Source organism: Crocodylus porosus, unplaced genomic scaffold (genome assembly GCF_001723895.1).
Source record: "Crocodylus porosus isolate Cpor-Errol unplaced genomic scaffold, CroPor_comp1, whole genome shotgun sequence".
NCBI lineage: Eukaryota > Metazoa > Chordata > Crocodylia > Crocodylidae > Crocodylus > Crocodylus porosus.
Window position 1 is genome coordinate 829,902 of NW_017728928.1, and position 13,086 is coordinate 842,987.

General features: G+C 48.6%; 1 protein-coding gene across 5 annotated transcripts in view; it reads left to right on the forward strand.

Annotated features, from left to right (window-relative positions):
- The window catches only part of RPTOR (regulatory associated protein of MTOR complex 1), a 253,515-nt gene that overhangs the window by 220,855 nt on the left and 19,574 nt on the right, over window positions 1-13,086 (forward strand). For all 5 annotated transcript variants that reach the window (XM_019542272.1, XM_019542274.1, XM_019542273.1 and 2 more), the window contains 4 exons: window positions 3,691-3,796; window positions 6,820-6,934; window positions 7,552-7,676; window positions 9,290-9,394. In XM_019542272.1, coding sequence (XP_019397817.1) covers window positions 3,691-3,796; window positions 6,820-6,934; window positions 7,552-7,676; window positions 9,290-9,394 — 451 coding nt within the window. The remainder of the gene's footprint in view (window positions 1-3,690; window positions 3,797-6,819; window positions 6,935-7,551; window positions 7,677-9,289; window positions 9,395-13,086) is intronic.

Below are 13,086 nucleotides of genomic sequence, written 5' to 3' on the forward strand. Positions count from 1 at the left end.
CAGATAAATTTAGGGAGAGAAAGCTGCATTGTGATTGCTTGGTGAGGCATTAAAGAGCAGACGGCTCCGGTAATTCTGATCTCTGCAGAAAGCTTTCCCCTGCTCAGCGATCAGGAAGTTCTTGTAGCTAAAGGCTCTTCCGCCAACCGCATGCAGGCTGGGGTCGGTAAAGGCACAAGAAAGCCTGGGTGTTGCCAGCTGCAGGGGAGCCCCCCCCCCCCCCCCCGGTCAAAAGAGCTGGAGCCAGCTTCCATTGCACTTTGTCCTTGAGGTCACACGAGGTGGAAGCTGGTAAGGACCCTGGAAGGTGAGAATTATGTGGACCCTGCTCTGAACTTCATCTCACTCACTCCTCGTAGTCCTGGCAGCTGTTCAAAGCCCCGATGCAGAGATTAACTCTTTATAAAACAGCTGCAGCAAAGACCTCCCTGTAATAGTGGTTGCTATTACCAAGTGCATCAAGCCTCTTCCCTGACCCCTCACAACCCTTTCATTCACCAAGACACCGGGAAGGAGGTCAAGGAAAACAACTTCATTGGCTTTGAGTGACACGGCCCAGCACGAGGAATCAGAATTGGTTTCTGTCTGAGTGGAAAGCGAAAGGTGTTAGAAATCTGCGGCCTGTTTTGATCCTAATGTTGTCACACTGTTACAGACACCCACATACCTCCAGGAGCTCTGCTTGCAGGACAGCTGAGCAAAAGCCAGTGCCAGGCTTTTACTTTCTAGAAGAATCTGGTAAAGCTTGGAAGGGGAGGGGGCCAAGGGATGAGCAATTGATCCAGGCATCCTGCTGATTTCTGGTCAGAGGCAGGCTGGCTGGATCTCTCTCACATGTGCATGCTGGCACGTGTGTTTTAGCATGGAAGATCCCAAGTTGAGCGCCTGTTCTGTAAGTTTTTCTGAGTGGTTGAAGTTAAATATTTTCCGCTGATCAAAATACTGCCTCTGCCTCACGTGGTCAGTGGCCCCCTGCGCAGCAGCCTGCAGGGGAGTGGGAAGTCTTGTGTTGTCTTCATGCGCAGGCTGCATATAATGCGCACAACCTGATCGCTCTCCCCTTCCCTACACGGCTGCCTGCTTTGCAGTGACTGCAGAACAGAAGCAGTTCCCCCTGATCTGGGCAGGAGCATGGGCAGGTGTGCGGCACATCTGCATGATGCTGTGAGAAACCTCGTTGGAGGCAGGTTCTCTGCTCACCTCTTTACGTCACCAACCAGCTTCCTGCTTCATTATCCCTGGAAGGATTGAGGCTCTCTCTCTAGAGCTGGAAAGCCTGTGTGCTCCCTCAGTCCACCAGTCTGTGTCCCCTGCACATGCACGAGATGGTCAGGGAGGGGACAGGACCTCCCAGTCGGAGTAGGAGAGAGCTGTTGGGTGCCAGTGGAAAAACTTACAATTCTGTTCATGCCCCTCTTCTCTCCTGCTTGAGACGGCCTTTTAGATCTTAGACTAATTTATTCCCATAGAAACTGGATTTTCATTAAAGTGTAATATCTCCTCTCAAATATGCGTTGATGCATTTTATCTGGGCTTTGTTTATTGCTTTGCATTATTGGTCATTTGTCATTTCCTTTCTAATAAACTCTGGATTGCTGCAAAATGAAACTATTTTTTTTCCAAAAGAAAAGGCAATCCAGCACAATAATCTTGCTTGTGGTTCCTCTCGAAGGGTTGGATGTCTTCTTGAACACAGTATGCATAGTAATGTCAGGCTGCTGAAGTCCTTTCTCACTGGGGAAAATGGAGTTATAGGGGCTCTTCCTGCCTCCAAGAAACACCCTCTTCCTCTGTAGACATCTTCCCTTTCACTGCAGTAAATTAGATGCAACTCTCACGAGTGCCCCTTGTCCGCAGCTCCTTTGTCAGCTGGTTCTGGAGGTGCGGTTCTCAACCCTGCAGGGTCTCTGATGCACCAAAGGGCAGAGACCCTGTCCTAGTCCCCTCCTTTGCTTTCTCTTAGGTACCGTGCAGAGGAGAGGCTGCAGGCCCCTTCCCAAGTTTCTCTTGCAACCCCCAGGCTGATCGGCTCTGTTTGGGAGCTGTGTAGGGAAGCTGCACTCTTGCCCCAAGCCACCATGCTCAGCTGTCCCCCAGGCAATGCCTAGGAGCACTCCAGGTGGTGCCGGTCTTTCTTTGCTTGAAGCTGCCCCTTGTTGGGAATAAGCAATTTCAAGGTGAGGCTGGAAAGAAAAGAAACACCAAAAAGGGAACCAAAATCTCACCTGCTGCTGGTGCCACTTTAGTATTGTCGTTCTAAATAAAGCCCATGGTGCATCTTTGGCTGGTACGGTTACAAAGGAGGGAATTTCTAGTACTTGCCTCAGAGGACCTTTCTGGTGTCATTAAATGAGCTTTAGTTGATACGACTAGATAAAAATGCCCATGTGGGCTTTGTGGGGCATCACTTTATCTTGGAGTGCTCCCTTTGGCACTGTCTGTACTCGGCCTGCCTCAGTATCCCATCGGTGACTAACACTGTGGGCAGAAACCGCTGGCGGTGCTGGAGCCTGCAGAATCCACAATTGGCTCCATGGGCTCTTTGCTGTAGAGGAGGTTTGCTGGGACGGCAGCCCCACTCGGCCTCTGAGTTCAGGTGCAGTCCATCCTAGCAAAGAAGTACTTTGGCTGCTTTGCTTGTTCTGCTGAGGGCGCTTGTTCTGCTAAGTCCTAAGAGCCAGAGTCCTGCATCTTCACCAGGGCTTTTGCTGGCATAAAAATGTCTGCAAGCATCACTGGTCTGAGCAGCATTACCTTACAGGCAAAAATTCCTAATGTAGACCTGGCTGTTTGGTGCAGGCCTGAAGGACTTCTGGTCCTTCTGCGGGAACACTCCTGCCAGTGAGGCTGATTATGCAGCTCTTACTATAATTTACTAGTTAGTCGTGTAGCACCGTAGAGCTTTTCAGCATGGGCAGCCCTGTACAGTGGGGCATAGATCTAGTAGCTGGATGGGCCTGGGTGCACCTTTCTTCAGGGTCACAGATTGAAGGATGTGTGTAAACGAGATGAGCCAATACAGGCATACTGGGGCTGCCACCTCTGATGTTCTGGCACAGGAAACTAAAAGCAACCCTCCTCTTCCAGCAAAGGCTGCTGCATTCATCACCTGCGCATCTCGGAGACTCAGAACTAAAACATGTAGACCTCTTGTCCACTCTAGTCACTGAAAGGAAGATTTTAATAGTGTTTTTCATTTTGTGTCTTGGCAAAAGCCGCGCTTTATTGTTATACCTTGTTCTGAAGTGTTATGTTTTTCAGCTGAAAAGCACTATGGAAAATAAGCTGTATTGTAGTTAACAGAAAAAGTCACTGGAATGGCTGTGAGAGTTAAGTGGGTTCATTGCGGTGACTGCGGTGCTGTACGACAGCACAGTGACCAACCATTTAAATGTACATGCCTCTTTAAGAACTTTGCCTGCCTGAGTCTGGAGTCTAAAAAGAAATCAGAATAAAGGACACCGGCTGAAGGGAATGGGAAGGGGAAGGGATTGCGCATGAGGCGAAGATTTAGGTTAGGAAAATGACTCGGTCTGTAGAATCACATGGCTCCGTGACTTCCTCCTGCTCACTGCCAGCAGGCAAACAGGGGGTTGCACATGCTGGGGGATTTCTGGTTCCAGTTGGCGTCCTTAACTTGGGGTGTGACATTGATGCCATGGACTAATGAGAGTGTTAATGTATTAAAAGATTCCAGAAGAGCATGACCTGGAGAGCCAGATCCGCAAGGAGAGGGAGTGGCGGTTTCTCCGCAATGCCCGTGTCAGGAAGCAGGCACAGAAGATCATCCAGAAAGGTGAGCACTCTGCCTTCTAGGCAGCTTCTCCTGTCCAGCACCTCGAGCACTGGAACCTGTCTGGCCTCAAAGAGGGACTCCAGGCTCTCCTGTGATACTCTTAATGAATAATAAACAGTAGGGCACTGTTGGGCCATGCGTTTAGCAAGCCAGGGGACGCTTTCACAGGTGTGGGTGGAAGGAACGTGAAAGATTTTCCTAGGGGGGACTTGCCTTTCTGCTTAGAGGGCCCCATTTCTGCTCAAGGGAGAGACCTGCTTGTGATTGCTCTAGACATTTCTCCTTCAGCTTTGACCATCTCAATGCAGTTTTATCATTCAGGCAGTGCAGTGAGGCAAGCCTCACTGGACCAGCCCTAGACAGATGCCATTTCCTGCAACCTGTGCAGCCCACAAGGGAGGAGAAGGAATAGGAGAGCTAACGGTTTTGGGGGAGCAGCAGAGAACCAGCCATAAGATCGTGTTTCCCCACTCATAGGAAGGTTTGCAAAGTTCGGTGCACAGGCTCACTCCAAAGCTTTGGGTCTGCCGGCCAGCAGCTGAGCTTTTCAGCTGCTCAGCCAATCAAGGATGGCAAGTCTATGAGTGCCAAAGCATCCAGCAGAAAATCAATAATTCAGAGGCCTTTAGCAGATGCTATTGATTTACCATTTTGGCTTTTCCACCTTGTCCTGTGAAGGTCTGATGGATATTGTAGGTTACGTTTTCAAAGGGCTAAAAGACTGGGCATGATGGGATACACATCGGCACTCCCACCTGCCTGAAAGGACCCAGCCAGTGTCTGATCCGTGTCAGAGGCCGTTAGGCTTGCCAGCCATGCCAAATCAGCTTGTTTTGCAGAGTTGAATGATGTGTCCTCCTCCTCCTGTTCAGCAAGTCTCTAAATGACTCCAGCATTCCCCCGCTCCACTGAGCTCCATAAATGATTGTTTACTCATATCCTGTTACATTTCTTTAGCACTTTTATGTACAGTCTCATTTACACTTACGGCTTTCCTTCTAATATGGCTTGGGTTCATGTTTCATTAGCATGGATATTCAGTGCTCTGCTGAAAGCTAATCTTGCTTATTTATAAGTCTTTATGCATTTACAAGGCAGCAGCCAGGCTGGGTTTTTTCTTTAATAGAGGAATGCATTCAAATTCATCAGAGTAGCTAGCCAGCGAGTAGTAGGGATTGAATCTGTGGCATTGCCGTACGTTGCTATTCTCGTGCTGTTGAGACCGCAGCGTTCAAGAAAAGCTCTCACCAGAAAGCAAGGAGGCTTGGGCGTTTTCCCTTCTGTGGCATGTTAAGACACCAGACGGCTGGGGCTTGGTCTCTCACATGCAACTCCCTCTCTGGAAGCCTGGCCGAATCAGGCTCCACAAGGGATGGTGCGGCGTCATCCCAGGGCTGAGTATCATAAACCAGGACTGTAACTGGGGGATGGGGCCAGGGGACTCTTTTGAATACAGATGATGCAAAGGAGGGCAGGTTTCATGGTTGCCCAGTGGAGCTAAAGCTTTCTGCAAACGGGGTTACAGTTAGGCCACTTATTTTAAAAGTGAAACAGATTTATAAATAAATACCATAATCAGGATCCCAGTAAAGCTAAAGATTAAATGGTCTGTCAAGTAAAGGAAGCTTATCACAGTAGGCCAGGTAAAATATGTGGGGTTGATCTGAAGTGAGACCATGTTTGTTTGTTTTTAATTTATTTTGTCAAAAATCTTCAAGCTTCCTGTCCTCTTAGGCCAAGATCAGCATTTTTCCTTTTTCCATTTGGCCACCAAAAGGCAAGATCCATTATTTGTCCAGCAACAGCTTTGTCTGTGCTGCCTGCTAAGTCCCCTACCCAAGAGTCTGCATTTCTCTTGTGGCCGTTGATGGCAGTGGACACCTAAAGGCCAGTGGGATTTACCTGCTCAAATTAGCTAAAGATTTGGAGTCTTGCAATTTTAATTATTTAGCTTTTCAGGACTGTTAGTGTTTCCATGGTGGCATCTAACACCTTGCAACACTTGTAATCAAACTGAGGCGTCAGACTGGAGAATAGTCTTACGCTCCACAACTCCGCCTGCGAAAACACAACCTGTGTGACATGAGCATCAGACTTCACACACCCGAGCCCGGGGCATTTAAAACCTGATGTATGAAAAATCAGTTTGGGCTTTTGTGAACATTTCTCATGAGAATAAATACCATTGATGGATGAGATGTACTGACACCGTTCACGAGAATGAAGACATTGCTGATTTTATCGAGGCTTGTGGTCTCAGTATCCCTCATTATTGCGGTGTCAGAAAGGATACGCACCTGTGGCTTGAGATGTGGGCTGAATGTACAGACACCCAGGTCACTAGCTAGCCTGCTTCCCACTGACATCACTGTCTGGTGCAGAAAAGCTTTAATCAAATTTAGAGTTTGTAAGACGTGCTGGGCAGCAGTTGCAGGAGTGTCAGACGGCAAGGAGGACAGTGTCGCTCTCACCCTAACACAGGAAATGAGAACCCTGTGGGCTGGAGAGCTAAGCTCCAGCTTCACTTCTCACCTGGCTGAAGACTATATGGCACTTCCCCCAATTCCAGGTGAGATGGAGAAAGAAAAACTTCGGCCCCAAATGATCAGTCTGGGGAAAGGATCAGTTTTTAGGTCTCTAGACAACATGACAAGAGCAACAGGTTCTGCTTCAGGGAGCGATCACCTGAAACTGGTGTTTATTATGTAGTACCGTAAATACGAGCAGAGACATTGTGCCAGACAGGCAGATGGGAGTCCCGAAGTCCTATCAGCAATAGGTGGAGTTAGTTAAAGATGGTTTTTGAAGGCAGAGAATGATGGGCTTGGCTTGTGCCAGTTGAGAGTGAGGAGTGCTTGAAAGACAGAACCAGGGAAATGGCAACGGGTGAACTTTAGAAGGGCATGGATGGAGAAAGCCTAAACTGGGGATTCCCCAGGAGGGCAAGAGTGATATCCTTCTAGCATAGTTTCATTTCAGGGACCCAGTCTGGTTTTATTGCTGTTTCCCTCTGTTTCCCCCAGGTATTTCACGGCTAGACGATCAAATCTTCCTGAACAGGAATCCGGGTGTCCCCTCTGTGGTGAAGTTCCACCCCTTCACGCCGTGCATAGCAGTAGCTGACAAAGACAGCATCTGGTAAGAGCCTATTTGGGATTGTCATGGATTGGCTGCCATGTGGTGACCAGACATGTGAGGACTCTCCACCAGAACGATGTAGCACAGAGCAGTAGGCACCATGTATTGAAGGCATTAGCTCTCATCTGCCTCCCCACCTGCATCCATAGTCGTTCCCCTTCCTCCTCAGCCAAATAGGGCAGGCCTCCTTCCGGAGCCCACTTGTATTGATCCAAGCACTGTATGGAGCAACGTGCAAACAGAGGGCCTAGAGGGTCTGAGCATGTTGCCCCAGTAGCATCTGAGCACAGAGGCCTCCTGTCCATAGATGAGTGTAGCCTTTGGTGATTTTGAAGTCTGTCTTTGTCCTGTATTAATCAAATATAAGCTACCGTCTTCTTGTGTTGGTAGGTGGAGAAGCCTCATTACAACTAGATTTGCAGTGGGCACTTATAATAGTAATCTTATTACTTCCTCTGCAGAAGCTAGAGATGTTATGGAAAGTTATTAATAAAATGACACTGAACACTCTCAGGAGAAAACCATGTTTAATTTGTGCCCAGTGTTTATAATCTTCTGTACCAATGTAATGGGAAGAGTGCAGTGAACCAAGATCTGACCTGGTCTTTTTCTTTCAGTTTTTGGGATTGGGAGAAAGGGGAGAAGCTGGACTATTTCCACAATGGGAACCCTCGCTACACCAGGATCACGGCGATGGAGTACCTTAATGGCCAAGACTGTTCTCTGCTCCTGACAGCCACAGGTGAGCCCAGCCCACGTCACCAAAAGCCCTGGGATAGGATTCGTGCTCTATGGGCTTAAGGTGTATGTAAGAAGCTCTGAGCCCTCTCCTGTCTCTTAAGGGTCTGGCTCCAGCACACTCCTGCTACCTTTGGCCCCCATGGGAGTTGCAGCCTGGACAGGGCGTCTCTGGGAAGCTGTTCTTGTCCTGCACACTCAGACGCTCTTAAATATGAAAATCACTTCTGTGGTTGTTTCTAGTTGAACACAAGATGTTATGAACACATCGTGAGATGCTCTTTTCAGTAGAAAGCAGGATAAATTTGCACCTTATAGGCTAACCAAAGTAAATACAATGAATAAATACTATGACCCCAGCTGACTTCCTGCCCTTTGGGCAGGGGGCTGGACTCGATGATCTCCCGAGGTCCCTTCCAGCCGTAATGTCTATGAAATCTATGAAATTTTGTGGGCTGAAGCTTGTGCTTTACACACATGCACATGCATATACACCCCCTCCCTACTTTGGTCAGTCTGTAATGTGCAAATCTACCTTGCCTTCTGCTTGACTTCAGACTAACACAGCTAACTACATCTCACTGGTTTTGGTCACTGTCACAGCTGGGTCATTACGTAGCTTTGAGTCCTCACTTAACAGTAATAAATCATGTTACCATCTTCCTGCATAGGTGACCCAGTTCTTTAGCTGCAATTTAATGGGGTAAAGGGTTAGTGTCTATGACAAAGAAAAAGACTATGCTGCACACGTGCTGTCAATGGCTACCGAAAGCTACTAGCATAGGTTTCACTACAGAGTGGACAGGGCCTTCATATATATATATTTTTTTTTTTAAATTAAACTTCTGAAATGGTTCTAAATTTTTCTGCAAATCCCTTGCTCATGCCTGATGGCAAACCTAAGGAACAGTAGTGTAATCTGCCCCATAACATCCTGCAGGGGAGAACGAGGTGCTGTTTTTCCTATTCATCAGCTGTGAGTAGGACTTATTTCTAACAGGGCTCCGATCTGAACCTGTCAGTCTGTGGGTTTTCAATGCTTTTCAAACTTAGCACTCAAGCGTGTGGGTTTGTTGCAGTTAAGGAATGAGGGAGTGGGGTTGTGAGGCCTCTAGGACATTTATCTTACAAATTACAGCTTCTTATCACTAAAGTTTCATTGTTGTGGAGCAAAATAAGACTTGATGCTTCCAGGAGGCTTCTGAGAGGCTGGCTCTTGTCACAGCATCTCTCTCCGGTTCTTTGGTAATTAAGAGTACTTTCGGTGTTCAGCACAGATAGCAAAGAAGGTATCAATGACCCAGAGAAAATGAATTGGTTTGAGGAGAAGAAGCTACAGGTAATTTCAGGTGTTTGCTGATGGGAAGTGCAAGTGCAGTCCCCAGTGGTGTAATACCGAGGTGGCATGGGCATGTGGTTAGAGCGCAAAAGAAGCTTAACAAAACGGAGGAGAGATTGTTGACAAAGTGGCCAGAAGCTTAGATGACACTTTCCATCTAAGAGTCTGCAGCCACAATGCCAGTGTCTTTCTCCTCACCAGCTGCTCTGGGTTACTGAGTGACACCTGTCTCAGCCGCTGCATTGCCTCTTGTTCTGTTTTCCATGCTCTTCATCAAGATGACGGCGCCATCAGAGTGTGGAAGAACTTTGCCGACCTGGAGAAGAATCCTGAGATGGTGACGGCCTGGCAGGGCTTGTCGGACATGCTGCCAACCACACGAGGTGGGTGTGTGCTGGATTCCCATCTGTGGGCAGAAATAACTTGCCACGGTGGGGCTTCTCCTTGGGATGGGTAAAGTGGAACAGGTTGCTCTACTTCAGCCTTCAGTAACATCCTTGTTAACAGTCTCTGTGCCTTGTGGATGACCTCTTACCTCGTGGTGAGGATGTGTTTGTTGTCATTATACTTATTTTCTCCCAACTCTCCTATGAAAAAAATCCTCACGAGCTCTCCTGAATGAGCACAGCTCCAGCAGCCAAGCTGGGAGGGAGGGCAGTGCTGTAACAGGGTAATAGAGGGCAGGCCATGGCCTCTTTCTAATTTTGCTTCTGAGGAGAGACCTGTACTACAAGGGTGTACTGAACACTTACCTACTCCGAACTGGTGGTTATTTCTCCCCCACTTTGGGTTTGATAAATAGCTCTCTTCTTTCTTCTCCTTGGATGGGCTGCTCACCCTTCGCACAGCTTTGCATGTGGCACCTGTGACTTCAGTTAGTTTGCGGTTCCATGTTTAGCACTTCCTCCTGTCGTTTACTCTGGGTTGAGCTGTGATGGAAGAACATGTCATCTAAATGGCATAGGTACAGGATGGGGTCCCAGGTGGATCGACACTTCTGGGGTCCTTAAGGCAGGCAAGGCAGATGATGTGAAAAGAGCCCCTCCCCCTCCAGCCATGCCTCAGTGCTGAAACCCAGAGGCAGGGTGGAGGGACTGTGGATTCTGTTCTAGGCTATGGAAGAGGGGAGATATTCTGTCTTTCCCAGCCTGGGAATGCACCAGTGCTCTGAGAGTGATTCTCCACTGCCTGAATTCTTCCAATCAAGACTGATTTACAGGTCGCTAGTAAAAGGTGTGACATGGGACTTGCTGGGGAAGTTCTCTTCCCAGTGCCCCTCAGGAAATAAGATTTTACAACCACCCAATGTGAACCGGGCCTTAAAGCATGACAGCTGTCATTTCTGAGCCTGACCCGGCACTCCTCGGCTTGTACGTGCGCTGCCTCATCCAGGGCAGACCTGGGGCCTCTTCCTGAGCACCGCACAGCCTGTGGCTGGCATCATAGCCAAAAACAAGCGTGTTTGTTGTCATTCAGCTCCACGTCGCACTATCACACATGCGTGTAATGGATTGCAAACTGCTGGGAGTTAGCAGCATGCTGAGAAAACTGCAGTGGCTGAAACCTACTTTTGGCAGGGTGCTCAATAAAAGCAGGAAGAAGCCAGTGGTTTGCTGTCAGCTGTTAAGTGTCTGGATCTGTGCTCCTCCTCCATAGAGAAGAGGGCACAAACCAGGCATCTTTCTAGCCCCATTCAGTTGGTGTTTGTTTCTCTCTTACCACCGTCGGGCTTTGTGGGAGGTGTTGATTAATCCTGTCTCTCTCTGGGCTCAGGCTCTCACTTCCACTGCTCTGGTAACAGACTCCTCCAAACAACTGGCATCCAGAAATCCTCCAAGGCTCCCATTGTCTTCTGCTTCTTGCTGCATTATCTGTAGTGCTCAGAGGAGATGCTAACACGCGCAACCCGCGTAGTCCCATTGTGTCTCTCCCAGTACCTACCTGCATCTTAATCAGGACAGGGCATTTGCTACCTGCCCCGCACCTCACTCTCCACTTTGCACAGACTTCGGTGCAGCAGTTTGACATCACGGAGCGGGTGATGCACTGAGGTAAGGGCAATTTAGCTGCAGGAGTCAGATGGCTGTGCTGGGGAAGGCGGCGCTGCTGCAGCTTCTGAGTCCTTTTCCCCTATGCCTCTCTTCACACCCTCTCCTTTCCACGTGGCCTTACCCCACCTGGATCTGGTATTCTTTGCCATTCACCTTGGGGAGTGATTAGACAGGATGCAGAAGAAGAGAAGCACAGATGTCTTTGTGGAGAGAAAAAAATAAATTCACTCACTTCAAAAGAGGAGAGCGAAATATGTCCCCTTGGAAATGAGATTCTGGGCTGAAGTGCTAGCTTTTGTTGCAGAGACCATGGTTACAGCCCAGCACAGAGCCTTAAAACACCTGACGTTCCTTTGAAGCCATTGTGCTCACCAGTGCTTTGCACATTGCTTCCCTCCTTTCTTTCTCTGCCGAGGATGTTTACATGGAGGCGGGCGCTTTGTTGGAGTCTAGCTGCTCCCCTTGTTAATTTATTGTTTTTTCTCTCCCTCCCTCCCCACTCCCAGTGTCATCCCCATCTCTTATGATTTCATAGACTCCTTGACAGCACCCAGGATGCTGGCTTTGGGGAATAAGCGTCAGACTGTTAAGAAATACATTGACTCTCCACATGGATTCTCTCACTGGAGAATAACAGGCTGCAGTAGGGTAGGACTGACATGCCAAATGCAGAATAGAGGGACAGGCTACATCCCACTGTTCTGCAAAACATCGGCAGGTTGTCTAAGAGTTGGGAGATCCACGGCTGCCACTCAGTACCTTTCATCACCCTCCTTCATGCCTGTCAGCTTCTTGCCAGCCGGAGATGCTGGAACCTATCCAGACTAAGGCTTCGTTTACTCCAGGAGGTTGTACCCGTTTAACTGAAATGGTTTAGGAAGCCATTTGGAGGCCATGTCTCCATGCGACTGTCATCCTTAGACAAATCAGTTTAATACTGACAAGTCAAGGAGCACTGAATATAGAGGCTCTCATTCAGCAGCCAAGTAAGCTCTCTTGTCCATACCTTCATCAGATTTTGAGAATCAGTGTAGGAAAGGCCTGTGTTAAACTGGAGCAAACCTCTGCAGTTGGGGGCTCTTATTTCAGTTGCGCTCAAATCCCAGCGTAAGCTCTACCAGACCAAAGCTATCTGACCAAGGGTTGCTCCAGTTTCATTTCACACTTTAGATTAAAACAGTGCCGGTTTCTTTTGTGGACAAGCCCCAAGCCCCTGGCTGGAGAAGAACTCATGGGGTTAGAAGTGTAATGTTTTGAAGCCTGCAAAAATGAGATCTGCAAGCACAAAACTGTGCAGTGCTGAAGGAAACTTCTAAGAGCACTTTCTTGAGCAGCATTAGATAGGCATCAACTCGAATTGATACAAGGTTGGGGTCCCAGTGCAAGAGGCTTCGGGGGTCACGTAGTTACTATAAAAGCAGAGTGGTTTTGTGAATGGCTTGAGATCCCAGGGCTGTCAGGCGTGTGTGCCGTGCAGTGCCGTGCCTGCCGACAGGTTTGCGTATGAGAGGCCTGTTCGGAGGAACTCGGAACATGCTTTTTCTGAATGCGTCACCCCACTGCTCGGCTCCATCTCTGGAGGCAAGAGATTATGTCAATGCTTCCCCTGAGTGAAGTCGCACTTGCTACCCGGGTCCTTCAAGACAAATGCACATGGGGGGGAATTGGGAAATGAACAAATAAGGCAGAACCTCCAGTCTCCAATCTCAGCTCTTCTAAACCGCTCAGGCTCTCAAACGTGGAGGAGAAGGGAGACAGGATCAGCTGCCCTGGATCCGCCAGAGGATATCTGCTCCTGTGTGACCTTCCAGCCTCCCCCCGCGCCCCTCCAGCCTTGTCAACTGCATGAGTCTTCATTGCTTCCTTTGTCCAGCTTGGGAAAGAGAACCAGTGTCATTCACAAAAGAGGGTCTGGATCAGACCTTCCTGTCCCCAGACTAGCTAGATCTCTTCCTGAACACCTGGGCATTCACATGACAAAAATAAGCCGGGGTCTCAGCATGCACTTAAATGCAGCATGTCCC